Genomic DNA, 26,032 nt, shown 5'->3' with positions numbered 1-26,032 from the left:
TATAAATTTCCATTGGTCAGTCTCTAAATAAATTTAATATTTATCTTAATTCTTTAATGTTACTGTAACAAAATGCCCAAGGCTAGATAATTTATAAACAAGAATTGATTTTCCTAAAACTTGGGAGATTCAAAATTCTCCAGATCTACAAGATCAAGGTCTCACCTGGTGTCAGGTGAGGGGTAGTCTCTGTTTCAAAGATTATATCCGGAATGTGGCGTCTGGAGGGAACACGTGGTGGAATGGACAGAATCATTCCACCTTTATAAAGTGCTCATCCCATCTTCACTCATGACCTCATCCTCTCCAAAAGACTCACATCTTAATTTCCACACTGGTGATTAAGCTTTAGTTTGTGAATTTGGGGAGCATGTTCAGACCATAGCAATATTGTTCATAAAAGGAGTAGCCTATTTTTTCTAAATGTATTCTCAGGTTTTGTTATTATAAATAGGATCTGTTTATTTTCTGGCACATTTTCTAGTCTTCTTGTTTTGCTTTGGAGTCAGAGCCTCATGTACCCCAAGCTGCCTTCAAACTTACCATGTACACAAGGATGACCTTTGACTTCTGAACCCCCTGCCTTCCTCTCCCCAGTGCTAGCATTACAGATGTGTACCATCAAGCCAAGTTTATGCATCGCTGGGGATCTAGCCCAGCACCTTGTGCATGTTAGCAAGGGCTCTACCAGCAGAACTGTGCTCTCAGCCCTCGACTGTGTGTTTGAAGGTTACTAGAAGTGTACAGGAATACTAATCTCTTTTTTTGTTGTTTTTTGTTTTTTTGAGACAGGGTTTCTCTATATAGCCCTGGCTGTCCTGGAACTCACTTTTTAGACCAGGCTGGCCTCGAACTCAGAAATCCGCCTGCCTCTGCCTCCCGAGTGCTGGGATTAAAGGCGTGTGCCACCATGCCCGGCTCTAATCTCTTTTTAAAGATTTACTTTATTATTTATTTGTTTCTGGATGTGTGGATATACACATATGTGTGATCTGGGACTTGGTTGTTGCATCCCCTGGATCTGGAGTTACAGGCAGTGGTGAGCTGCCTGGTGTGGGTGCTGAGAGTTGAACTTTGCAAAAGCAGCAAGTGCTCTTAACTACTAAGCTATCTCTCTAGCCCCTGTGGGATACAAATTGTTTTTAATTTGATCTTCAATATAGCAACCTTGCTAACTCTCTCACTAGTCCTACTAATTCATCTATTTGATAACTTCTCTCTTGGATCTTCTACAGTGCAATCCTATTGTCTGCAAACACGGGTAGTTTTTCCTCTTCGATTCTTAAAATTTATTACCTTTATCTGCTTCTATTATAGGTTGAATCATATAAATTGCTGATTTGGGGAAGCTTGTGACCTAAAAAAAAAAATGGCAATTTCATTTAGTTTTATCTCTACATATTTCCTACACAAGGCCTAAATAAATCCAGTGATGGATGGAAGTAGCCTGTCTGAGGCTGACTGGGATGGAGATTGCTCACACAGTTTTTCCTTTTACCATGCTGCAGGTTTATTGGGTTAAGGGAGCGGTGTGCTAAGGGTTGTATCAGATGCATATTTAATTTGTTAAGGTTGCATATTACATTAATGAGTTACCTGACTGGATCGGTCCTTGTGTTCTTGGGCGAGAGCCCACATTTCGATGATACACCATTTTCCCTGTGTGCACTGCTGTGCTTCACTTGGTTTTATTTTATTTAGAGGTTTAGAATCCGTGTCATTTATTAAGTTTTATTATGTGTTCCGGCCCTATTAGGTAGCATTAAGGTACTTTCCATGACTTACTTCCTCTCTTCCTTAGGAGGCCTCCTGGGGAGACTAGTTCCTCTTTTTAAATATGAAGGAAGGAAGGGCAAAGAGAAGGAAATCACTTGTTCAAGATAACAGGAGATCAGTTATCAGACTCAGGAGGTCACACAGTCCCCTGGGTTAGAGACCCATCAGGCAGACTGGTCTATGGCGCACTTTTCTAATATGTCCTTGTTCCAGCTCAATGCCAAGGTTATGCTACCCCCTCAAACTGTTGTTCTCAACTTGTTAGTCCCGGTTCCTTTGGGGACCGAATGCCCCTTTCACAGGGCTCACCTAAGACCACCAGAAAAACACAGATATTTACATTATGATTCATATCAATAGCAAAATTACAGTTATGAAATAGCAACGAAAATAATTTTATGGTTGGGAGTCACCATGAGGAACTGAGTTAAAGGACTAAAGTGTCAGGAAGGCCGAGTGGGACCCATACTGGCCTAGAAAGTAACTGGACAGCTCTCTCCCTTTTTTTCTTATTTTAAAAAAAAATCTGTGTCAGAAGAGATGGCTTAGTATGAACTTGCTGCACACACATGAGGACCTGCGTTTGAGTCTTTAGTACCCATGTAAACATGTGGGTGTGGTCACATGATCCCGTAACCCCAGTCCTGTGGAGCTTGCTGGCCACTAGCCAGCTCCAGGAACAGTGAGAGACCCTGCCTCAAGGAATACAGGAGAGTTTATAGAGCAGGACCCGAGCGCCTCCTCTGGCTTCCGTGTTGGTGCATGGTAGCATGTGCAGGTAACTGCACACACATGTCTGCGTGTACCTCTTGGGAACATTGACTCCTTTTCAGTTGTCTGTAGAAATATTTTGTCTGGAGTGAATTCTCTGGTTTTTATTTTGTCTGTCTGGTTGCTTAATTTATTTGCAGCTCTTGGTTTGTAGGCACATTTTGCTCTTTTAAATCTGAGATGTATAGGAAAACTACAAGTACCATATAAAGAACTTTTTGCTTGTTTGTTTGTTTGTTTGTTTTTGTTTTTATTGTTTTGTTTTTTCCAAACAGGGTTTCTCTGTATAGCCCTGGCTATCCTGGAACTCACTTTGTAGACCAGGCTGGCCTCAAACTCAGAAATCTGCCTGCCTCTGCCTCCCAAGTGCTGAGATTAAAGGCGTGCCACACCATGCCCGGCCCATATAAAGAACTTTGTGTCTTTTAAAAAAAAAAATCATTACAAGGTTTTTTGGTTTTTTACTAACAAATTGAAAAAACAGCTACTGGCTCACATGTGTAAGAAATCCTATGACAATACAACGGATGTTTCCTGACTAGAGGGCTTTTAAAGAAAGTTTGCATTTTGTGCCTTTTAAGTGTTTTGTATTGGTATATATTAATTATTTTTAAAGTGGGTTTGAGCTGGGTATAGTGGTGCATGCCTTTAATCACAGCACTCAGGAAGCAGAGGCAGGGGGAACTCTGTGAGTTTGAGGTTAGCCTAGCCTACATAGCAAGTTCCAGGACAGCCAGGGCTACATAGTAAGACCTTGTCTCAAAAAAAAAAAAAATGTTCGTTATGAGATTGTCATACATATGTATATAATAAGTTTTGGTCATTGATCACACCCTCCCAATTACTCTCTTTTGTCTCCTTCCCCTCACCTTTGGTCCTTTTGCTTTCTCCAGAATCTTCAATATGCTCTCTCTCTCCCCGCCTCTACCTACCTACCGCCCATCCTGTGGCCCATCAGAGATAACAGAGCATACCTTAGCTAGCCAGGGCTACAGACAACCATCAGCAAGCAAACTCTCACACCCCACACCCCGGCATCCTGTCGAGGACTGGGGTGATTTCTGGCTCTAACCAAGGGTCTGCTAGTTCCACTTTATGCGAAAGGACCTACCCTTGCCTTTAGCTTCCAAAGCCCCACAGGTCTCAGGCTTTGGCTTTCTACATCTCTTTCCCGGTTTGGGTTCGAACTTACTTTCAGTCCTGTTCGGTCTGTGGGTTCACCTTGTGAATCTGACCTGTTACTGCAGTTTAAGGAGGAGAAGATGTCCTCAGACCTAACTTCTCGGAACCATCTCCAAGGCATTTCATCATCGACTTCCGTGCTTGTTGGTTTGCTTTTGTTTTTAAACTCCCGTGCCGACATGTCAGATTATAGCAAGAAGAAATCGGGGAAAGCGACTGGACTTCTGTCTTATTTTTAGGTCCAGAGGTCGTCCCTTCTCCAGGCCAAGTAAGCTCTGTTCACTTTGCCCCTGAAGCTGCTGGGTGCCCAGGTGCAGGGCTGTTTTGACTTGTCCTCTAACTTTAGATCCTAAAAACCTAGCGTGGACCACCTAGGAGTGGGAAAGGCTAATGTATGCTCCTTTCAGCCACTTAAACTGCCTTGGGTAAGCCAGGCTAAGATTAAGATGGGTGAGGGGGATGCAGCCTGCCCTCTCAGACCCTCCCTTACCCTGTAACTCCACCCCTTCCCCAGTCCCCAAGACGAATGAGACAAGAGCTAGTCCACCCTCCGGAGTGCCACGCACTACTCGGCTCCTGAGTGTGGGAAAGTCTCGGGACCATCATCCATAGCCACAGGTTCCCCCAGACACACCCTGCTCTGGGTCTACCCCAAACTCCAGTTCAGTCCTCTAAGTGGGTGGGACCCACAGCAGCTTCCCAGGTGGGGAGCACAGGCTCCATCGGGTCCTAGTGCCGCCGGGCACAGAGAGACTGCCAGCTGGGACAGACGCTCACTCGCGGTTCCATTGTGGGGTGACCGGCAGCCACCCGGCCGGCCATGAGGTGTACGCCCCTGCTCCTCGTCTCTCTGTTTGCTCTGCTTCAGCGTGGTGAGTTCTTTTTAGAGAAGGTGGGAGGGACAAGGGTCGCAGTGTGGGAGGAGTGGCCGGACCAGCTGGGGAGTGGGCGGGGCAAGCCCTATGGGGATGCAGGCTGGCTTGGGTGGGTGGCCCGTGAGGTTTGGGGTCCCCGCTACCTTATTCCATGCTGCCAGGTCACCATCACTGACGAGTGTCTTCAAGCTGGGCAGTGTAGATCAGTCCCGGAGCTAAGAGTTCCCCAAAGGGTCCCCCGAGGCTCTTTCAACTCTAGTGAAGTGATGAACTTGCTACGGTATAAATGTGTGGGAGCAAGCCTGTTGTTTGGAGAGAGAGAGGGGTCACCAAGACACTAGCATTCCATATGTGCGAAGTATTTTTGCACTTTGGGGCAGATCTTCCAGATATCACATATATGGTGGGCACTGCCATGGCTGGTCCCTAACCCTGCTTAGCTGAGGGCAGGTTGATGAACTGGGGTCTGCAGCTCACAAACTTAGCATTGACACTGAAGAGACTCTCTCAGCTCTCCTCCCCAGGTTCACTCAGACACAGTGAGGGTTTCTTCCAGACTTAGCTACCCTCCCCCTTAAATTCCAAGGTCCTTTGTAGCTTCTACCCTCACCACCTCAAGCTGTGTGCACACCAGCTTGTTCTCTGAGCTCCAATGGACCCAGAGAACCAAGGCTGCATCTTCCTCCCATAAAGATCGCCTCCAGAAGGTGCTAGGATTGGGAGTGGGGAACATTCAACCTCTCCTAATCAAAGTAGTGTTGGCACAGTATGCATTATGGCTTTGGGTCACTGCTAGGTGCCCCTATTCTGTTACCCTCTCTCAAGCTCCTTATCTGTTCCATGACAACAATCCGCCTTGCCTGTCATCTGGCAAACACTGGCAGTATTTCTGAAGTATGGTCCCACTAGGCTGTCTGCACCTTCCTCTACAGACTCCTGAACCCCAGCCTAGGCTCAGGGGATCTGAACCTCTGGAAATGGAACCTGGGGAATCGGCTTTTATATAGCCAGGTGATTGTGACCTGTGGTTGGAGAAGCACTGATAGCATTTGGTGAGTTCCTTCTAAGACAGCGTTCTGAGTTTCTAAGATGCTCACAGCTACCCTTTAGTGAGCACATATCTGCATCTCACAGGCCCCTCCTCCACTAAGCACATGCCCTCACCTGGCAAGCCCTGCCCTTCAGATACACACTTGCCAATGAGATTCTGTTAACCATTGCATCCCCAGATAGCTCTCTATTTCTAGATTGGATATGCTTTCTCAGACTGGACACACAGAGAGACACTCACAATTCCACTATGGTTGAGAATCCTATCAGATTCTCAACCTTTCTCCTTTTCCTCAAGGGAGCATTCTTGCCAAGGAAAATCTCCAAAGGCAAGACCTTGTGCAGCAGCCAATGGGGCTCTCGGTTGTTTTTTTGTTTTTTTTTTTCAACATTGTATCACGATGACCTCTAGTGGTGGCTTATCTGCTTAACTGTATAAAAGTTTGACTCAGTGAAAGCCCTCAGGAGCTGATGGTGACCCTTTGACATGTTACTTATCTCTTGGATCTGATAGGCTCTGGAAAGCATTAGGAGTAGATGGCAAGGCCTGCCTATGTGCTCTTGGGGTTCCTTTCCACTTTGGAGGTGAAAAGAGGGGGTACATTTCAGCCATAACAGCCCTGCTGGTCATTTCACTTCTCTGCCCCATCCACAGGCATGCTAACACTAACAAACACAGATACAAGTGATAGGCCCAGCAGGGCGACCTCCCTCAGGGGCAAGTTAGCAGGGGTATTAAACAAGTACAGGGGGAAGGGAGGGCTTCTGTCTTAAAGAAACCCCTGGACCTGGCTTTGTTTGACTTGCTAGAGCCTAAATGGTCTAGGGCAGTTGTTCTCAACTTTCCTGATGCTGTGACCTTTTAATACAGTTCCTCATGTTGTAGTGACCCCCAACCATAAAATTATTTCATTGTTACTTCATAACTGTAATTTTGCTACCATTCTGAATTGTAATTTAAATATCTAATATGCAGGATATCTAATACGTGACCCCTTAATGGGTTGTGACACAAAGGTAGAGAACCACCGATTTAGGGGAACTCTGGGGTCCATAATTGGTTCATGAGATGGGGAGAGTCCCTTAAGTCAGCTAAATATTAAAGAGAACAAGCTGAAGGTGGTAAAGATTAGTACCCCAGGTGGGCTCAGAGCTCAAGCACAAGCCCCACCCCCACCCCGCCCTCAGCCTAGAACCTATAGTCCAGCCAGACTAGCCTCCCAGGGCAGCAGAGATAGATCTACACTCCCCTAGAATTGCAGGACTGGAGGTTGGGTGGTGCAGAGCCTATCCCAGTGCTGCCACAGACTGCCAGGTAGACCTTTGACAAGTTAGATTCATCTCTATGAAATGAGAGGTCAGCTCTAATAAACAAAAAATTGTGAGAGGAACCTAGATTTATCCTTTGGTTACAGATAGGCCCCAAGGGTATTTAAGCTGGTGGCTTGTGGAGAGGGAATTGAAACTGTGAGGAGCCAAGCTCAGAACCAGTCTACCCATATGCTGGACAACCCTCCCACCCTGCCCCCAACCCAGTGTGGGGGTGGGGCAGCAGGCAGCAGGTGTGCCTGGAGCATCTTTCTCAAGGCTCTAAATATTGCATCTGTTCTAGATAGGCAGCCAGTTGGAAAGCGCGTGGAGAAGACAGGGTAGCGGCTGCTCACCATGAACATGTGGCCAGCCCAGCACCCACCCACAAGTCTACTTCACCTTTGCTAGACTGGGGTGATTCACATTCTAAGTACTTGGCTCCATCCAAAGAAAGGGGGAGTTTGGTAAGATGTGAAGGCTCTTTAGGAAAGATCTGACCAGACTCCTGGGCTTGGTAAGATAGTCAGCACCTCACCAGCATCCCTACCCTGATCCCTCTAGCCTTAAAGCATGCTACCTTCTCTCCTTCCCTGATGGTGTTTCTTCTGACCATCCTCATCTCTTTTCCTGCTCCTGGGCATCCTGTTCATGTGCCCTTGTCCTTCCTTCCTGTCTCCTTCTTTTTCATGTCCCATCCTCCACTCTTCACAGTCTCCTTAATGACATCATAGTACACAATCCAGTCCTTAAACTTCACCTTTACCTCATTCCCAACACAAGAGACAGATGAAACAAAGACCCAGATACCACTTGGCAAGGAATCTCGGATGCGCAGGAGGGACAGATCTCGGGCTGTGGGTGCTCGGAGGGATGATGTCTGTCTGTGCAGGATGCTGATCTGGAGCTGGTCCTCAATGTGGCTTAAAGCCAAGAACTCTGTCTTACCAGAAACCAGCTGCCAGCTGGACTACTCCGTTTGATGTCTCAAAGAGACCTTGTGTTCTGTAGGTCAAAGTCTGGATCCAAGAAAGGCTCCCCTAGAATAACCTTGTTTCCTTATTTCCTTATTTATTGCATGTGTGTTATGCATGTGTATAGTGTAGCAGGTGCATATAGGTGTCTTTCCTTGAGCACTCTTTTTTTTTTTTTTTTAAGATACACTCTCTCAGAGTACCTTAAGCTTACAAGTTTGAGCTAGACTGGCCAGCCAGTATCATTCAGGGATATGCCTATCTCTGCCTGCCCCACAAGGCCACAAAGGTTTTTTGTGGGTGTTTAAAGGATCCAAGTTCAGACCCTCCTGCCTGCATGGCAGGTAGTTTACTGACAGCCATCTTCTTCAGTCCCCTTTGGCTTTTTGTTTTCTCTAGGAAAACACTACCACATACCCAGCTCTATCTACAAGCCCACGTTTCAGGAAATGTCCCTGGTAGAGGTACCCATATGCCTTCCCCAGGGCCAGGAACTGGTCCTGGGCTTTGCTGTTTATCCTCAGCACACAGCACAGCACCCGGCACAAACTCCACTCAGATGTTGGTCAGCTGGTGGGCTGGGAACAATCTCAGTGAAAGAAAGGGTATGCTCAAAACCCGGAAGTGAGACGGGTAAGAAGCAAGCGGTGTGTACGCCAGAGAAGAGTCTGGGGCAGTCCAGGGCAGGAGAGGTAAAGGAACGCTTAGCTAAAGGGTGGAACTGGAAGGACAAACTAGAGGAGTTGGGAAGTGGAGCAGATAGGTCTCAGTGGCCGGGGGTAGGGGGAGACGTTGGGGGTGGGGCAGGAGTAGAGAAGAACAGATGCCCAAGGTTGGAACAGGATGTTGCAGCAGGGAACAGCATTTGCTGCCAGGAAGAGCACGAGGAAGAGGTCTGTCCCAGAGGAAAAAATGACACAGACAAGTCTGTTGGCACCCCCACCCCCGCACAGCCTCACCCCCCAGGTCCCCTACTCCCCCCCTCCACCCTACTCCGCGTAGCTCCACCCACTGCAAGCCCCCCCACATAGCCCCACCCCTCAGTTCTCCCCCCCCCCCCCCCCCCGCCGAGCTCCAGTGCCCCTACACTCTGCTTCTCACAGCCCCCCTCTTCGCCGCCACAGCCACAGTGGGGTTCCTCCAGACAAGGGCCCAGCAGGTCTGACTATGCGATTTCCCAGGGGACTGCCGCCTGGCCAACACAGAGGAGAAGCTGATGGATGATCTCCTGAACAAAACCCGCTACAACAACCTGATCCGCCCAGCCACCAGCTCCTCCCAGCTCATCTCCATCAGCCTGGAGCTATCACTGTCCCAGCTCATCAGTGTGGTAGGTGCCTGGGCAACTGTGGCCTAGGGCTTAGGAGAAGAGGCAGGACTTTTTGGGGAGAGAAGTGGATGACTTTTCATGGTGCAGGGCTGGGAGTTAAGTGACAGGCATGTTACTTCTGACCTTGCCAGATGGGTAACACTCCAGACTGCTAAACTTTTCTTCTACTCTTTCTTCCTTCCTTTCTTCCTTCCTTTCTTTCTTTCTTTCTTTCTTTCTTTCTTTCTTTCTTTCTTTCTTTCTTTCAGTTTTTCGAGACAGGGTTTTTCTGTGTAGCCCTGGCTGTCCTGGAACTCACTTTGTAGACCAGGCTGGCCTCGAACTCAGAAATCCACCTGCCTCTGCCTCTGCCTCCCGAGTGCGCCACCATGCCCAGCTTCTTCTACTATTTCTCAAAACATATATTAATACATATGTTTGATGGACACATATTAATTTTCTTTTGTGGAACGTAGTGTGACGTTGCACATGTGTGTAGAAATATCCAGTCAATTATTATCAACCATGGGAACCAACTGCTACCCAGCTCCACCCTGCACCCATCTCTCATTCCTCCTCCAGGCACAGCCTTTTGTAAACAAATATTCCCCACTACTTTTTGGACAGTCAGGCCTTTCCCCCATATCTAAACAATTGACCTAAACTGTGAGGATCATGATTCCAGGTTAGGATTCTTTCATCCAAAAAAAGTACCACCTGTGCCTATTCTCTCTCTGCTCGGGATATTCTACCCCCTCTGTGCACCTCTGATTCGTAGTTGGAGCCATCTGAAAACCCATGCTCTCATGGCATTTAGTAATGGAACATCAAACGGAGAGTGGCTACAACAAAAAGGGCCATTCATCAGATCAAATGACCAGGAGCAGGTCAGTGCTTGCAGGGTTGCCTAACTCCATAATTCAATGGTGTCAGGACTCTAGGGCATAGCCAGAGATGCAAATGGTTGTGGGAAATCTTTTGAATTCCTTTTGGAATAACAACAACAAAACTCTCTCAGAGTCCTGCCCTCTTGATAAATACTTACATCTCACTGGCCAGGGCTAGTAACTTACATCTAAGCCTAATCAATCATTGGCCAGAGAATTACTTTGGCTGGTTTAGATCTGTCGGGGTGTGGCAAGGAGACCATGAGGTTTAGTTGTGAAAGAGGAAAGATAGAGCAGGACCATTAGGCAGGCATCCTATGGACCCCTTGTGGCCCCCTTTAGCTGGGTCTCCAACAGTCACAGCTCCCAGCTTGCTCAGAGACATCCTCCATGTTGTTAATTTGGTGGGGGAAATAGGAACCAGGCCAGGAGAATGATGGGTACAGAGGCTCAGGCCTGTGGATGAAGGTCTGGATGGGCACAGAAGGTTCAACAGGTGTGGGAAGGAGGGTGCCAACATTCCAGGTGTTCCAAGCTGGATTTGAGGCAACAGGGGCACTGAGGAAGGTGAACGTGATCGCAATTTCCTTCCTTGTTCCCCACAGCTATCTCAGCGTGGGGTTGTCTGAAGGAACCGAGGTTCCTTGTATACCTTCCCATGTCCCCACCAAAGGGTTAGAACCTTTGCCCCTGGAAACCACTCGGAAGAAGTGATCACATGGGTGATGTGTCTAGCCATCAGGTGCTAGCTGAGAGAGGCAGGCATCCTCTGCACAGTGTCACCTTCTCTCTCCAGCCCAGTGAGCCCGACAGGCTCCACTTCTCCCATCTGTACTGCTCAAGAAAGGTTTGCCCAAATTGGTAAACCTCTATCCCCTAGGAGGGAGCCTAGCCCCAGAGTGGGAAGAGGCACACAGCCTGCCTCTGCCCTTTCCCTGTCATGGAAAGCTGAAAGCAATGAAGGCTTCTGACCAAGCCACACCAAGACTACTGTCTGAGCATCCCCGACCGGCAAAGGCCTTGTACTTAATTAGCAAGCCAGCTGCCTGCTCTGGCAAGGGTAGACAGGCAGGCAGCTCTGGCCACACTGCCAGACTCAGACTGTTCCTGCCAGATCTGAGCTGTGGACCCTATGGAGTAACAGAGGCTTCCAGAAGCAGGAGAGAACACAGCCTGCAGCTTCACTTCTGCAAGTGCCCCATGGGCTGTCTCAGCCCCAAAGGCAAAACCCTTGGCTTCTATGGGGAGAGTTTCCTTCTGGTTTGGGGAAATGTATTTGGTTCTGAGGAGTGAGTGTTAGAGGCCTAGCCAGTTTAAAGATGGAATGTCTAGGGAATAGACTAGGAGTTTGTGCTGGGGGGCAAGCAATCTTTCCCACTCTTCTCTCTGAGGACTGACAGCCAAGGTCTTATACCAATGTTCCGTCACATTCAGCAGCCATTAGTGGAGTAGAGAAAAGTAAGAGGCAGAAGAAATGCACAGGAGAAATTTCTGGAAGATAGAAAAGACCCATATCTTTTTGTTTGTTTTTGTTTTAGAGGCAGGGTTTCTTTGCAAGGTCCTTCCTGTCCTTGAACCCACTCTGTAGACCAGGCTGGCTTTGAATTCTGCGGTCTGCCTGCTTCTGCTTCCTGAGTGTTGGGATTAAAGGTGGACGACACCACTGCCCAGCTAAAGCCTCCCATATCTTAAAATGAAGAGGCCGAGGAGACAGCTCAGTGGACAAAGCTCTTTCCCGTATCATTCAAGGACCAGACTATGGATCTCTAGAGCCCACCTAAAATCTAGGCAGACCCAGTGTCCACCTGCAAATCAGGGACTCAGGAGGCAGAGACAGAGCATCCCGGGGCAAGCAGGTTCTGTAGAAGAGCAGGAATCAGTGAGCTCCAGGTTCAGCAAGAGACCCTGCCTCAATCAGTAGAGCAATTGAAGATGATGCTGGCCTGTGGTTTTGAGCCTGCATACACACCTGTACATCTGTGCACCCACACATGTACACACGCACACGCACACACACACACCAGAGCAAAAACTGCATTTGTGAAAACTGGTAGGCAGGACACCAGACACTAGTATCACTCACTGTGGAAACCACGAGTCCACATAAGACAGTGTCTTGTTAGAGACAGGGTCTAGCTATGTAGTCCTACCTGTCCTTTACCTCAAGAACCTCCTGTCTCAGCTCCGTAGCTCTGCAGATGCTGGAATTATAGCTATGCACTATCATGTCTTGCTTTAAAACATTTTAAAAAGATAAATGGAGGTTTTCAGCTTTCATTGATGGCTGCTGGAGCTTTTCTGAGGAACAATTAGAAAGGCTGAACAAAATGCTGGCGCCTCAGCCAGGGCTTGAATGGCCAGCTTCCAGGAGGTGACCCTGACAGCCTATGGTGCCTTTTCCCACACTTGATGGCTGGCCAACAGTATCTGCCCAAGAAGCTAAGGCCTGGAACAGAGCAGCAGCTGTGGAGCTGGGAAGCTGGCTGGTGCCGGGGCCATCCCAAGGGCTGAGAGGATGCTCAAAGGCAACTTGGATCTGACCAAGGACATAGAAACCTGGTGAGGGTCCTGGAAGGGTCACCCCAGTACTGGAAATGAGCAACAACAGTAAATCAGCACACACACACACATGCACACACACACACACACACACATGCACACACATACACACACATGTACACACATGCACACACATACACACGCACATACATACACACACATGCACACACATACACACACATACATGCACACACTCATGCACACACACACACATACACACACATGCACACACATACACACACACACACACATGCACATATATACACACACAAAACAACAACGGTGTTCTTTTTAAACCAACTCAGCACCAAACTTGATTAAGATGATCTTTGTTCTGCCTGTGGAGGGAGGTGCAGTCAGATGGAAATTAGGCGTGGGGGCGGGGAGACGGTCCAGTCAGTATGATGATTGCCACAGGAGCATAAGGACCTCAGCACCCTGCAAACAGTCCTCTGACCTCTGACCTCTGACCTCAGAGCATAGCAGGTGCATGTATGAACATCCACACAAATAAACTAATGCAGTAAAAAAACTTTTTAAATATTTAAGTTTTATGCTGAGTGTATTTTATTTATGCTGCACAATTCAGAATTTTAAAAAACCTTTTCTTAAAATGAAAATAGCTGTCATTATATATTCAAGGAAATGATAATGGAAATTTTCTTCGTGAGCTAAGAACTTTTAAAAAGATCCAATGGTCTGATTTCTAGAACTCAAACATATCAGAACCTTAAAACTCACTGGGAAAAAAAACTTATCAGAACAAGACAGCCAACATTCCTTTCTTCCTGCTCTTCTCCTCACAACAGCCTGGGTTGTGGGTGTTACGGTTGGAGCCCAGGGACCATCGTGAACCACGTACATGAACCATCCAGTGAGGCAGCAGAGAGCTGGAGAGGCGCCAGATGGGCTTGTAGCGCGAGCATCGGGACATCTGTATATGAGCAAAGTGTCACACGGGGGTCGATTTTGTTCCTCTGATGTAATTACCTGGTTGAATTGCTCGAGGAAGTAAGAACACTGGGAATTAGTTAATAAAGAGGAAGCAGAGAGCACAGGATACATTCAAACGTATAAGGTAGGCCAAGAGGGCTGGGCCACAGAATAAAGGAGCCTAGGGCAGTAAAATAAGGCCGGGGGAGTTACCAATCTAACCCTGTAGAAGACAGGCAGCCTAAGTAGAGATAAGATTGAAGAGAAATGGCAAGAACTTTAGAAAACTCATTCTTCCTGCAGGAAAAAATAGGTGTGTGTGTGTGTGTGTGAGAGAGAGAGACAGAGACAGAGACAGAGAGAGAGTCAGAGAGACAGAGAGAGACAGAGAGAGAGAGACAGAGAGACAGAAACAGAGACAGAGACAGAGAGCTGCAGAATGGATTTAGACCAATTAGATTGTGCAGTGGTCCAGGTGAGGGTGCTAGCCTGAGTTATGATAATAGGATTAATTTATTCATCCAAAAATATTCATCAGGTATCCAACATATCCCTGTTGCTGTATTTTTTTTTCTCCTCAGTGTCCTTGGATCCTAGAGGGAGGTAGGGACAGTACACAGAATTATAGTGTCCAGGGCTAAAAGTGTTATGAAGACAGTATACGGCACGTATGGTGAAGGGAGGCAGGGTGCTATTTAATGTAGGAAAGTTGGAGATTTCTCTGATAAGGTGACATTTATGAGAAGTGAAAGAAAAAAGTCAAAACAGTGTGAGTTTCCAGGGAAGGAGAGCGTATGCAAAGGAGAAGAAGCAAGCATGGCCACAGTGGGGCTTGCAAAGGCAGAAGCAGGCATAGCTAAGGCCATAGGCCTGAGGAGGGCTTTGACTTGGGCTCTAAGTGAGCTTCGAAAGTGCTAGATGGTTTACACAGAACCATGGTCTAAGGACCTGAGGTTCTGAAGACCAGAGTGTCAGCCGGGAACCTACTGAGTTGTCCAAGGAACAGAGAGGAGTGGTAACAGAAATGGAGAGAAACAGGTGATTCTGAGATGTAGGGTGCTTGATAGATCAGGTTTGGTGTGTCAGAACTTCCGGGGTTAGTTGTTGTTGTTAGTGGGGACTCACGAGCTTTGTCTCTGATGTGCTGGTGTGAAGTGTGTTTGAGTTACCTAATATGGTTTGAATGTCAATGGCCTCCACAGACAGGCTCATGTGTAAGAATCCTTGGTCTCCAGCTGGCAAGACTCTTGTGAGAAGTTGTGGAATGTTTAAATAGTAAGGCCTGGCTGTCAGAAGTAGATCACTGAGGGTGGGCTCATGGCTTAGGACAATTTTAGCCTGGCTTCAGTGGTAGGCATGAATACCTGTCATCCATCTGCCACCACAACGTGACCAGCCACAAGCTTCCACACGAAAGCCAAAGCCCCAGCTACCCTGTATCCCTTGCCATGAAACTGTGAGCCAGGTCACTCCTTTCTTCCCCCTTAGTCACTTGTCAAGCATTTGGTTGCAGGGATGAACAAAATACTTCTTATGGGCATTGAGAATGCGAAGCGGGACCATTGCCGAGGTAAACCTTTCCTGGATGTGCATAAAGCTTTGGAACTGAATTGTACAGGGAATTGGGGGCGTATGTAGCTAAAGAATTGGGGAAGTCTTAGTATGCTATAACCAGAGTTTAATTGGGTCAATTTGGTAAGCTTTGTGAAAGAGCAAGATGCAGGGTGAGGGTGGCGGGGGGGGGGGGGGGGGAATGGGACGGGAAAGTCTAGGCTCATGAGATTTAAGAAGATATGTCCTGGAAAACACAAATCTGGTTCTGCAATGCCCATGCCCTAACAATGTGACTGTAGCTAAATTAAAAGACAATGGACTAGATTGCCTGAGGAGAATAAATATTAAAGCAGTATAACGTCCATGTTCTGGCATGATTAAACGCTTACTGCGTTTAGTGGGCTTTATATGCCAGGAAGGTATAAAAAAAAAAAAAAACCCATACTTTGGAAAGGAATGTGGATGTGGCTAAAGTTGAGGATGGATGGGGTTGCAGACGAAGTGGCTGTGGCTGCTAAACATGGTTGGTGTGATCTAAGAGAAACCAGGCATTGCTCTCTGGGATAAAAGGAGAGGCGCCCTGAGAGGAACAAGACTCCAGTACGGTACTGAAGCCTCAGTGAGTGAGAGGCCTGAACTGGGAGTGCTGCTGACTGGCTTCTCAAACCCACCACCAAGGGCAGGGGAGTGTCTTCTCAGGATCGGCGATAGGGCGCAGAGAGGCGGGAGTGGCTGTGCTCCTCTGTGCTCCTCTGGAGTCACCACCACAAGAGCAGCCACTGCTCTTAACCATTGAGCCATCTCTCCAGCCCCTCTCATCCCAATTGCCCTTGCTATGTTCCTCTTGCTATGTCTCTCGCTTTTGGAATGCAAATGCTTATGACATTCTACATCAGAAGTTACTTATCTTTTCACTTTACAGGGACTCACTGTTAAGAGAGTGTCTAGAATCTTAGAAGACTCCAGACTTTTACAGTGTTGGGACCGTAAGACTATGCAGCCTTTGGAAGTGGGAATTAAATGTATCATTACATTATAAGATGGCCAGGAGCCTGTGGGGACCGGCGACAAAGTGTGGCAGTGTAAATATGGACTGTCCTCTGCGCGTTCATTCCTTTAAACACTTGTTCCCCAGGAGGCTGCACTGAAAATGCTAAAACCTTTCAGAGATGAGGAAACGGGCCATTACAAGCAGGCTTGCGGGTCATAGCTTCATCCCAGTTCCAGCTCCAGCCTGTCCCTGCTTCCCACTGGTCGCCACAGTATGACCAGGTGTGAGTTCCACTCAGAGACTGGAGCTCTAGCTGCCATGCCTCCCTCACCATGAAACTGTGAGCTAAAACCAGTCCCTTCATCCTGAGCTGCTTCTTGTCATATGTGGTCGCAGCACTGCAAGAAGTAAAAACTACACCGCCCGAGAGAGATTTAGGTGATGAGCTTTTTGCAATAAAGTATATTCCACTTGTGTGTGTGTGGGGGTCCTCCTTCCAAATGAACTGATACCCCCCCCACTTCCCTCCTCAGAATGAGCGAGAACAGATCATGACCACCAGCATCTGGCTGAAACAGGTAAGTGCCTTGGAGGGTCCCCAGCCCAGGTGATGTTTCCTCTGGGGCTGCTCTTTGCTGACAGTGGGCCTACAGGTGACAGTGGCCTTGCCTGTGTACTTAGGAATGGACTGACTACCGCCTGGCCTGGAACAGCTCCTGCTATGAAGGGGTGAACATTCTGAGGATTCCCGCAAAGCGAGTCTGGTTGCCTGACATCGTGTTGTACAACAAGTGAGTGACGGGGTGGCCAAAGCCTAGAGTCAGGCCAGGACAGCAGGACAGCCTTTGCCAAGACTGTCTACTCCTGAATCCAACCGCAGCCTTCCTTTTCTACACTTCCCTCAGGCTTCTAGGCCTTGGACCTAGAGAAAGAGAGGTGATGGAGACAGAGTCTTCTGAGTGGGAGGGCGGGAAGGGAGGTCCAGAGGCCCTGTGCTGCTCAACACAGTGGACACTGGGCTAGCCGTTGGGCCCTCAGGCCAGTGCCTTTGCTTACAATCCTTGTCTCACCATTCTATTTCTTTGTGACTTGGTGGCTGTGTCAGTGGTAGGGGCTGCAACCTTGACCTGTCAAGTGTGCAGTTCATGATAGCAGCTGAGTCAGGAGGATCAGGAACCCAGGAGTTTGAGATCAGTCTAGGCAAAGAGAACAAGATGGAGGGAGACAGGATCAAATAAGACAAGGGTCCATATCTCTTCTCTCCTACTTAATCATTGAAGGAGCTTGGTGGAGTCCTCCACACTCCCCAGGCCTTGCTGTCCAAGCTGGAAAAGGAAGAACACAGTGAATACACTGCTTCTTTAGACTCCTGTGGGGCCTAACTGAGTTAATTCCGTGAGAGGCCTTCAGTGTCTCATGGTTTGCCGAGAAAAGCAGGCTTGTTTCAGTGAGGAAGGCAGATGACTCCCAAGGGCTCTTGGGGGTTCTGAGAACAGGTCAGGCCTCCTCTGTAGATCTGTGATGCTCTCCTCTATGTCCTGCCCTACCCCAGTGCCGATGGGACCTACGAGGTGTCTGTCTACACCAACGTGATCGTGCGCTCCAACGGCAGCATCCAGTGGCTGCCCCCTGCCATCTACAAGAGTGCCTGCAAGATAGAGGTGAAGCACTTTCCCTTCGACCAGCAGAACTGCACTCTCAAATTTCGCTCCTGGACCTATGACCACACAGAGATTGACATGGTTCTTAAATCACCCACAGCCATCATGGATGACTTTACCCCCAGCGGTGAATGGGACATTGTGGCCCTCCCGGGACGAAGGACAGTGAACCCGCAGGACCCCAGCTATGTGGACGTGACCTATGACTTCATCATCAAGCGCAAGCCACTCTTCTACACCATCAATCTGATCATCCCTTGTGTGCTCATCACGTCGCTGGCTATCCTGGTCTTCTACCTGCCCTCCGACTGTGGGGAGAAGATGACGCTCTGCATCTCGGTGCTGCTGGCGCTCACATTCTTCCTGCTGCTCATCTCCAAGATCGTGCCTCCCACGTCCCTTGACATTCCCCTCATTGGCAAGTACCTCTTGTTCACCATGGTGCTGGTCACCTTTTCCATCGTCACCACTGTGTGTGTCCTCAATGTGCACCACCGTTCACCCAGCACTCACACCATGGCATCCTGGGTCAAGGAGTGCTTCCTGCACAAGCTGCCCACCTTCCTCTTCATGAAGCGTCCTGGTCTAGAAGTCAGCCCCGCCAGGGTCCCTCATCCCAGCCAGCTGCACTTGACCACGGCTGAAGCTGCATCCACCTCTGCCTTAGGCCCCAGCAGCCCATCCAACCTCTATGGGAATTCCATGTACTTTGTGAACCCTGTCCCTGCCACTCCTAAGTCTGCAGTCAGCTCCCACACGGCAGGCCTCCCCAGGGATGCCCGGCTGAGGTCCTCTGGGAGGTTCCGGCAAGATCTACAGGAAGCATTAGAGGGTGTCAGCTTCATAGCACAGCATTTGGAGAGTGATGATCGAGATCAGAGTGTAAGTCACTGCCCTGCCCCCACCACTTACTTAAGCCACCCACATGGAAATGCTGTGTTATAGCTTCCTAGGTGAGGAAGAGTTAAAAACAGTCATCTTCCTGTGTTGGTTTGGGTTGACCCAAAGCAGTGTCTGAGATAGGGTTTGGGTTCAGGTAGCTTACTTGTGCTATAATTCTAGGAAACACAGTGAGGAGGTGGAGAAGGCAAGATAAAGGCAAAAGGTAGGCCGGCTCTAGGGTACCGGTGAGCCTACTGTTGTGGGTGCAGTAGCCCCATGGAGACCCCCAAGGAAACAGACAACTAGCCTCGGAGTGTCCCTTGGATGAAGGCTGGAATATTCATCCTCCAGCACCATCCCCCTCCAGTTGACATCAGCCCCTGGATGGGATCTCTCTCATGATTCCCTTTATGCCCAGTTGCCAGAGCAAGCACCCTGGGCGATAGAGAAAACCCTTACCAGAACCGAGAGGAGCAGCATGCCCTGGGGTAAACGGTTCTCAGTGGATTTGAAGGAGGTCCAGCCATCCTTAGAGAGCACAGCTTGGGCTGGCTGCTCCTATTCATGCCGATTTGCAAAGCAGCAGGAGTATAGAAACATCAGTAAAATAACTATTTCTACCAGGCTAATAAATTGTCATGTGACTAGAATTACAGATTTTCTAAAATGAAGTTAAGCTCTTCTTCCCAGGAAACCATGAATTCTATAGTCCCTGCACCTCAAATAGCGCCTCTGAGGACATTACGTATGTGTTTCAGTTTCACTCTGTTGCTGTGACAAACCAAGGATGAGTAGCAACTCCAGAGAGGGAAGAATTTTCTTGGCTTATACTTGTAAGTCACAGTCCATCCCTTAGGAAAATCAGGGCAGAAACTCAAGGTAGGAACTTAAAGCCAGGTCTGCTTACTATTCCAACAGGATTACCTCTAGCTGGGGGAACTCACCACAGCCAACAGTGATGACAGAAAACTTGGAGGAAGGCCCCTTGCTGGCTCACTCAGACTCATGCTGATCTAGCTTTCTTATGCATCCCAGGCCACTGTGCTTTCTTATGCATCCCAGACCACGGGAATAGTGCTGCCCACAGTGGGCTGGGCTCTCCTACATCAATTAACAATCAAGACAGTCTCCCATACACAAGCTTGAAATCCAGACTGTTCAAGGTAATCCCTCAGTTGAGACTCTCTTCCCTGGTGAGTCTAGGCTGTGCCAAGTTGGCAATGAAAACTAGCTAGGATTATGGGTAAGGAAGATTTTACAATGGAGACCTTCATGGTTAGACCTTCCTATGCATTTCTTTTTTGTTGTTTTTTTGGTTTTTGTTTTTGTTTTTTTGTTTTTCAAGACAGGATTTCTCTGTGTAGCCCTGGCTGACCTGGAACTCACTCTGTAGACCAGGCTGGCCTCGAACTCAGAAATCCGCCTGCCTCTGCCTCCCGCTGGGATTAAAGGCCTGCGCCACCAACCCTGGCTCTTCCTATGCATTTCAAATGCATGACAATGTTCCAGTTTTTGTGTTGCAACATTGTGTCTCTCCACTTGGCAGCTACATGAACAAAAGAGGGTTCCTTCCTTCTAATCTTTTTGCAATTTCTTCCTGACAACTGGAGTCTCAGGAGAGAATTCTGGTGTTCCGTTAGTTAGCACCGTGAAAAGCACGGGCTTCAAAAGTTCCCGAATCACACCGTGAGGAGGGAAGAAGAGATCTGCTGAGAAAAGAAAGACAGCGCCTGGTGCTCAGAGAGTAGCTCGCCCTGGAGCCTCAGCTTCAGCGGGGATCTTATTAGATTCCTCTCAAGCCTCCAACTCAGAATTTTAACCAGATCTCCGGGACCTCCTAGGCCCATTGCAGTCAGAAGCTCAGCTCTGTTGTATTTGATCATATTATTCTTTTTTTCATTCTCTTCTCCACTTTTCTCCCTCATCTCTTTGTGACTTGAGCTGGGCTTGAACTCACTACATACCTGAAGGTGGCCTTGAACTTTAAAAAAAAAAAAGTATCAATTCTTTACTCTTAGAACTGGCCTCATCGTCCACACCGCGGCCACTCTGAGCTGCCCTGCACATCATATTCCTTCTTGTGTGTATCACCATTCCTACTGAATCATGAGCCCTCACCTGTTTTTGTTGTCCTTCACCACTTCAGTCAAAACACTCAGAAGTGCTGGTGGATCTTCTCTTTTCTTGAGATAGTGTTTCATGGAGCCCAGGAACTCACTATGTAGTTGGGGATGTCCTTAAATTTCTCTTCCTACCTGTGCTGCCCCAGGGCAGGTCAGGCACATGCTACCACCTAGCTTTTATTCTGGTGCTGGGGATCAAACCTACGGTTTTGTACAAGTTAGGCGAAAGCCCTATCACTAAGCTGCACCCCCAGGACTATACCTTGGATTTCTGTCTTCCAGCCTCCACCTTCCTAGGGTTAGAATGACAGCCTCGACTGAGGTGGGATTTCTGGGGGAAGCTTTAGGAACCACTCCTGTGGGTCCCTGTGCACATCCCCTGCACCCCTGCATGAACTAGCCTTCATCCTAAGCTTGGAAATTGCAGGGCTTCCCCAAGAGGGAAGGAGCCAGGTAGAACTCAGTGGGATTATAATCACCGGTGTTCCTGTCGAGCCAAACTTACTCAGGTGCTCTGGCGGGAGTGGACAAACAAACAACTCTGACTCCTCCAGGGATCCTGGGAAAAGTCCTTATTCCACAATGGGAAGCAGAGGCCCAGAGATATCATCTGACTTGTCTGGGGCCACACAGCTGGCACACAGCTGCAATCCTTTGAACCCTAAGGCCCCTCTAAGGATCTTGCCCCATACTGTGCATATGACGGTGATTGGCAAACTGACTTTCACATATGTGGTTAGAGAAGTCTGCCTCCCCTCTCCTGGCAGGCTCACTCCTAAGCCATCCCTGGAGCTGTTTGTCATCTACAGCACTTTTGCCCTCCATGGTGACTAACTGGTCACTGTAGATAGCTCAAAAACATAAAAAGATGGAAATATGCCTGAAATTAAGGCTGTCAAAATGAATCCCCCAACCCTAATATCACTGTGTGGAGAGTCCTGCAGTGCCTTCTGGATCTTCGGAACAGGAATAATCGGTATTTGAGGGAGTGGAGGCTGGTCTGACATAGGATTATCCTGGAGTGTGACACACTCCATTGATGGGGCCCTGGAAAATTGGGTCACTGACGTCAGCTTGCCCACTGATGCCTGCGTTTCTAACTCTTGAGTCTTTGCAGAGCCTTCCCAGCTAGGGGGTGGGGAAGAGAGGCTGGGATGCTGGGTATATGGCCATTCTGTGGTACCCCTGAAGGCCAGCCAGGTTTCTACTAGGACCACATCCTGGGATTGGGTCTGAGAAGGTGAAGCCTATGTAAAGCAACAGAGTTGAAATGCCAGAGAGCCAGATGACGAGGCCAGAGGAGGTAAAGTCTTCATTATAGAAAATAGCTATTTCTACAGTCCACTGCTGTTTATATATTTTACTGCTGTAAATAGCGTGGAACTGTTTAAACTGTGGGGTTTCCAAATGTTATACAAGCCCCCCTGTCAAGCAGGTGGGCCCTTCATCTCCCTCTCTGCAGAGCTATCTCAGGCAGAGGATTTAGGGTTAAAAATCAGAGGAAGGAATCTTGTGATTCCCTAAGCTTCACCCATAACCAGATTTGGCTTTAAAATCACTGTGTGTGTGTGGTATATTTGGGTCTCTGTTTCTGCATCCATGGATTCAACCAACTGTGGGGATAATAATGGGTGGAAAAGGTGTCTTCACTAAGGTGTACTTCCCTCCCGGTGGTTAGTCCCCCCGAATACAAACAACTCGTTAGCACTTACACTGTGTTAGGAACGCACACGGTCTATAGACACTGTAACTACAGAGAGGGTTTCATGATGTCTTATGTCTTTATTGCTAAGATAAACTCCATGACCAAAACGAACTTGGTAGAGAAAATTTAGCTTACATATCCGGAGTCATAGCTCATCAAGGGGAGCCAAGGTCCAAACTCGAGGCAGGAACTGAAGCAGAAGCCATGGAGAAACACCGTTCACCTGCTTGCTCCTCATGGGTGGCTCAGGTTGCTTTCTTATACCACCTGGTCAGGACCACCTGACCAGGAGTGGCAACACCCACAGTGGGCTAGGTCCTCCACGTCAATCATTAACCACAAGAACGCCCTACAAACTTGCCTACAGACTAATATGATAGAGGCATTTCCTCAGCTGACGTTCCCTCTTCCCAGAGGACCCTAACGTGTCAAGATGACCAAAACCTAACTAGCATATATGAGTTAAATGCAAATACTGCACTCTTCCTGTGAGCTCTTGAGCAGCATCAGGGTTGAGAGGTCCTAGGGGATCCAGAGGAGACTGAGGGCGTCTGTACCGCCCAAGTCCCCATGGCCTTGCTACTCCCTCCCCCAAGCCCAGTCAGGTCCGGTGAGGTTGGAGAACATCATGAGGAGCCCAGCAGAGGTCGGCCTGGGATTCAGAACCTGCCACAGCAATGCCTAGTTCTAAAGCCCCGTGCTGCCTGTGTGGTGGTGCTCAGCTGTGAGGCTGTGACGCAGAGGGAGGAGCTACTCTGTGCTTGGCATCTGTAACCAGCCTCTGTTTGTCTGCAGGTCATCGAGGACTGGAAATTCGTCGCAATGGTCGTCGACCGCCTGTTCCTGTGGGTGTTTGTGTTTGTGTGTATTCTGGGCACCATGGGGCTCTTCCTGCCACCCCTCTTCCAGATCCACACACCCTCCAAGGGCCCCTAGGCTACCCAGCATGTTATGGGCCCCTGGGTTGTAGTGAGATGATATGAGCAGCCTAGTGGGCAGTTTACTGCTTCATCTGGGTTGTAGCTAATGAGACCCTAAGTAAAGCTAAGACTATTGGCAGTCAGCCCATCAATCTAGCCATGAGAAGGACAGAGATAGGTGGCTTGCACTGATCGCTCTGAATGCCTTCGAGTAAGACCCTTGAAGGAGGGGGATTAGGCTTGCTAAAGTCCATTCTGGCCTCCTTCCTTCCATGTGCCAGGCACTGGAGTCAGACAGCTGTGTATCATCCCATCACACCCCAGCCCACCTTCCCATCCATCTCCCTCCAATCCAGGCTACCCACTAGATTCCCTGGCTGTCTTTCATTTCCTCTCACACTTCCAGATTCTCCCAGGCTAGAACCTTCATATCTGCTGTAGCTATCGCCCAAACCTCAGACTCTAAATTCCCAAGCTTTTTACCTGTCTGCACTAGGCAGAGATCTACTCCCATGATCCTCTGCTACAATATGTCACTTCCTTGTACAAGCCTTCCCTAGCCATGCATTCCAAAGCAGCGACTCCCATAACCATATTAAACCTCCAGGTTTCTTGAGTGTCCTCCATTGGTAGCTGCAGTCCTTAGTTGGTGGCACACTCGTCACCAGCACCTTGCCCATTAAAGTCTATGCTCAACAAGGGCCGGAGTGTGCAAATTCACATTCACACTCCAGAGCCTGGGACAGAACTCTGCACACAGAAGGTGCAAAATAAATGTTTGTTGAATGAATGGCCCCTGCTCTCCTTCAAACACACACACACACACACACACACACACACACACACACACACACACCCTCTGAGTAGCTGTCCTTGGTCCCTACCTGCTTTCTGCCTTTACACCATGGTTGGTTCAGGCCTGTCTCTTTCTCACACTGATCTGTTTCTCTCACAGTGCCTTCCCCATTGTTGGCACTCAAGATACTTCTGGAATTAAGGAGTGTTAGTGGCTTTTTTAAACAAAATAAATGTTGAGCCGGGTGTGGTGGCACATGCCTTTAGTCCCAGCACTTGGGAAATAGAGGCAGGCGGATCTCTGAGTTCGAGGCCAGCCTGGTCTACAGAGTGAGTTCCAGGACAGCCAGGGCTACACAGAGTAACCCTGTCTCATAAAAAAACCAAAAAAAAAAAAAAAAAAATGTTGCTGTTTTCTTTTTACCCAGCTAGCTCCCAAATAATTTCGACTGGACTATTGTATTTATTTAATGAGTTTTAAAGGCACAACAACTGAGCAGCATTATCTATTTTAATCCTCTAAACTGATCTGGCTACCTCCCAGTCAAAACCCCAGTGATACTTGCATTTTAGTAGTGATCTGGCTCTCTGGGCTCCAGGTGTTTTCTTATGGTATCTCCTGGACTCTCTACCCAAAAAGAATCCCCACTTGTCTCTCTCCTGCCCCCTTCCCTGGATGGGAGGAAGTCTAGCCCTAGTCTCTCCCCTGCTTAGCCATTGACCAATCAGGGAATAATTGGGGAGCAATGTTTACATAACATTGAGACTGGAAATTCTCAGAATAAGAATTACAATCAAATGTGGGGGTATAGAAATCAGCGTTTGAATAATATAAAGGTAATCTTTACACAGGGTATTATTTCATGCCTACAAAGGGAAAGATTTAAAAAATTTAAGTATTATTTTATGTGTATGGATGTTTTACCTTCATGTATGTGTGTGTACCACATACATGCTAGTACCCCCCAGAGGCCAGAAAAGGGCACTAGAGCCCTGGAACTGGAGTTACAGACTTGAGCCACCACGCATGTGGTGGGAATCAAACCTGAGTCTTCTGGAAGAGCAGCCAATGCTCTTGACTGCTGAGTTTCCAGCCCCTGAAGGAGAATATTTTAAAGTGTTTTGTTTTTAGAATTAACCTACAATAAAGTTGACTTCTTTAAAGTTTAACATTTGTATAACCATCATTGACACTAGGACAAAAGAAAGATGTGTCACTCAAACTCGGCTACCCTGCATAGACCCAACCCCTGCACACTTAGCCCTGGCCACCCTTACCTTTTCTTCACTGCTGTGGTTCAGTATCCTCAAGCCTGCTGCTTAAATGGAATCCTTCAGGGTGTAACCATTAGATACTGGCTTCTTTCTGCAGGGTCTTTAAAAACAACTTTATTGGGTCAGCAAGATGACTCTGGGCGAAGGTACTTGCCTCTCAAGCCTGGTGGCCCGAATCTCATCCCTAGAATCATTATAAAGACTCAAGGAAAGAATCAACTTCACAAAGCTGTCCTAGGGCTTCTATGTGTGTGCATGTACACACACTTCCTCTCAGGCTTCCATGTGTGTACACGGCCATACACACACAATAAATAAAAATCTTTTGTAAATGATCACTTTTATTGAAGTATAAATTCACTCATTGTGCACTGGACAATTCCATGAATTTTAGTATGTTCATCACCGTGATCCAGCTTAGTACTGCTCCATCACCCTTACAAGGTCCCCAAGAACCATCAAGGAAGCCTTCATGGGCTAAGCCATCCCTGGTGGACGGCCA

The 26,032-nt window shown here is 48.1% G+C and overlaps 1 protein-coding gene across 1 annotated transcript; it reads left to right on the top strand.

Moving 5' to 3' along the window:
- Positions 1–4,178: 4,178 nt before the first annotated feature.
- On the top strand, positions 4,179–25,814 carry Chrnb4 (cholinergic receptor nicotinic beta 4 subunit). The gene is made up of 6 exons (XM_021172517.2): positions 4,179–4,601; positions 9,118–9,266; positions 16,703–16,747; positions 16,851–16,960; positions 17,722–18,712; positions 23,336–25,814. The coding sequence occupies exons 1-6, from the start codon at positions 4,550–4,552 to the stop codon at positions 23,474–23,476; spliced, it is 1,488 nt and encodes a 495-aa protein (XP_021028176.1). The 5' UTR covers positions 4,179–4,549; the 3' UTR covers positions 23,477–25,814.
- Positions 25,815–26,032: the final 218 nt, after the last annotated feature.

Source organism: Mus caroli, unplaced genomic scaffold, assembly GCF_978045245.1.
Source record: "Mus caroli unplaced genomic scaffold, Mus_caroli_1 scaffold_11, whole genome shotgun sequence".
NCBI lineage: Eukaryota > Metazoa > Chordata > Mammalia > Rodentia > Muridae > Mus > Mus caroli.
The sequence above is the reverse complement of the archived record's forward strand: the minus strand, read 5'-3'. Positions and strand labels throughout refer to the sequence as shown.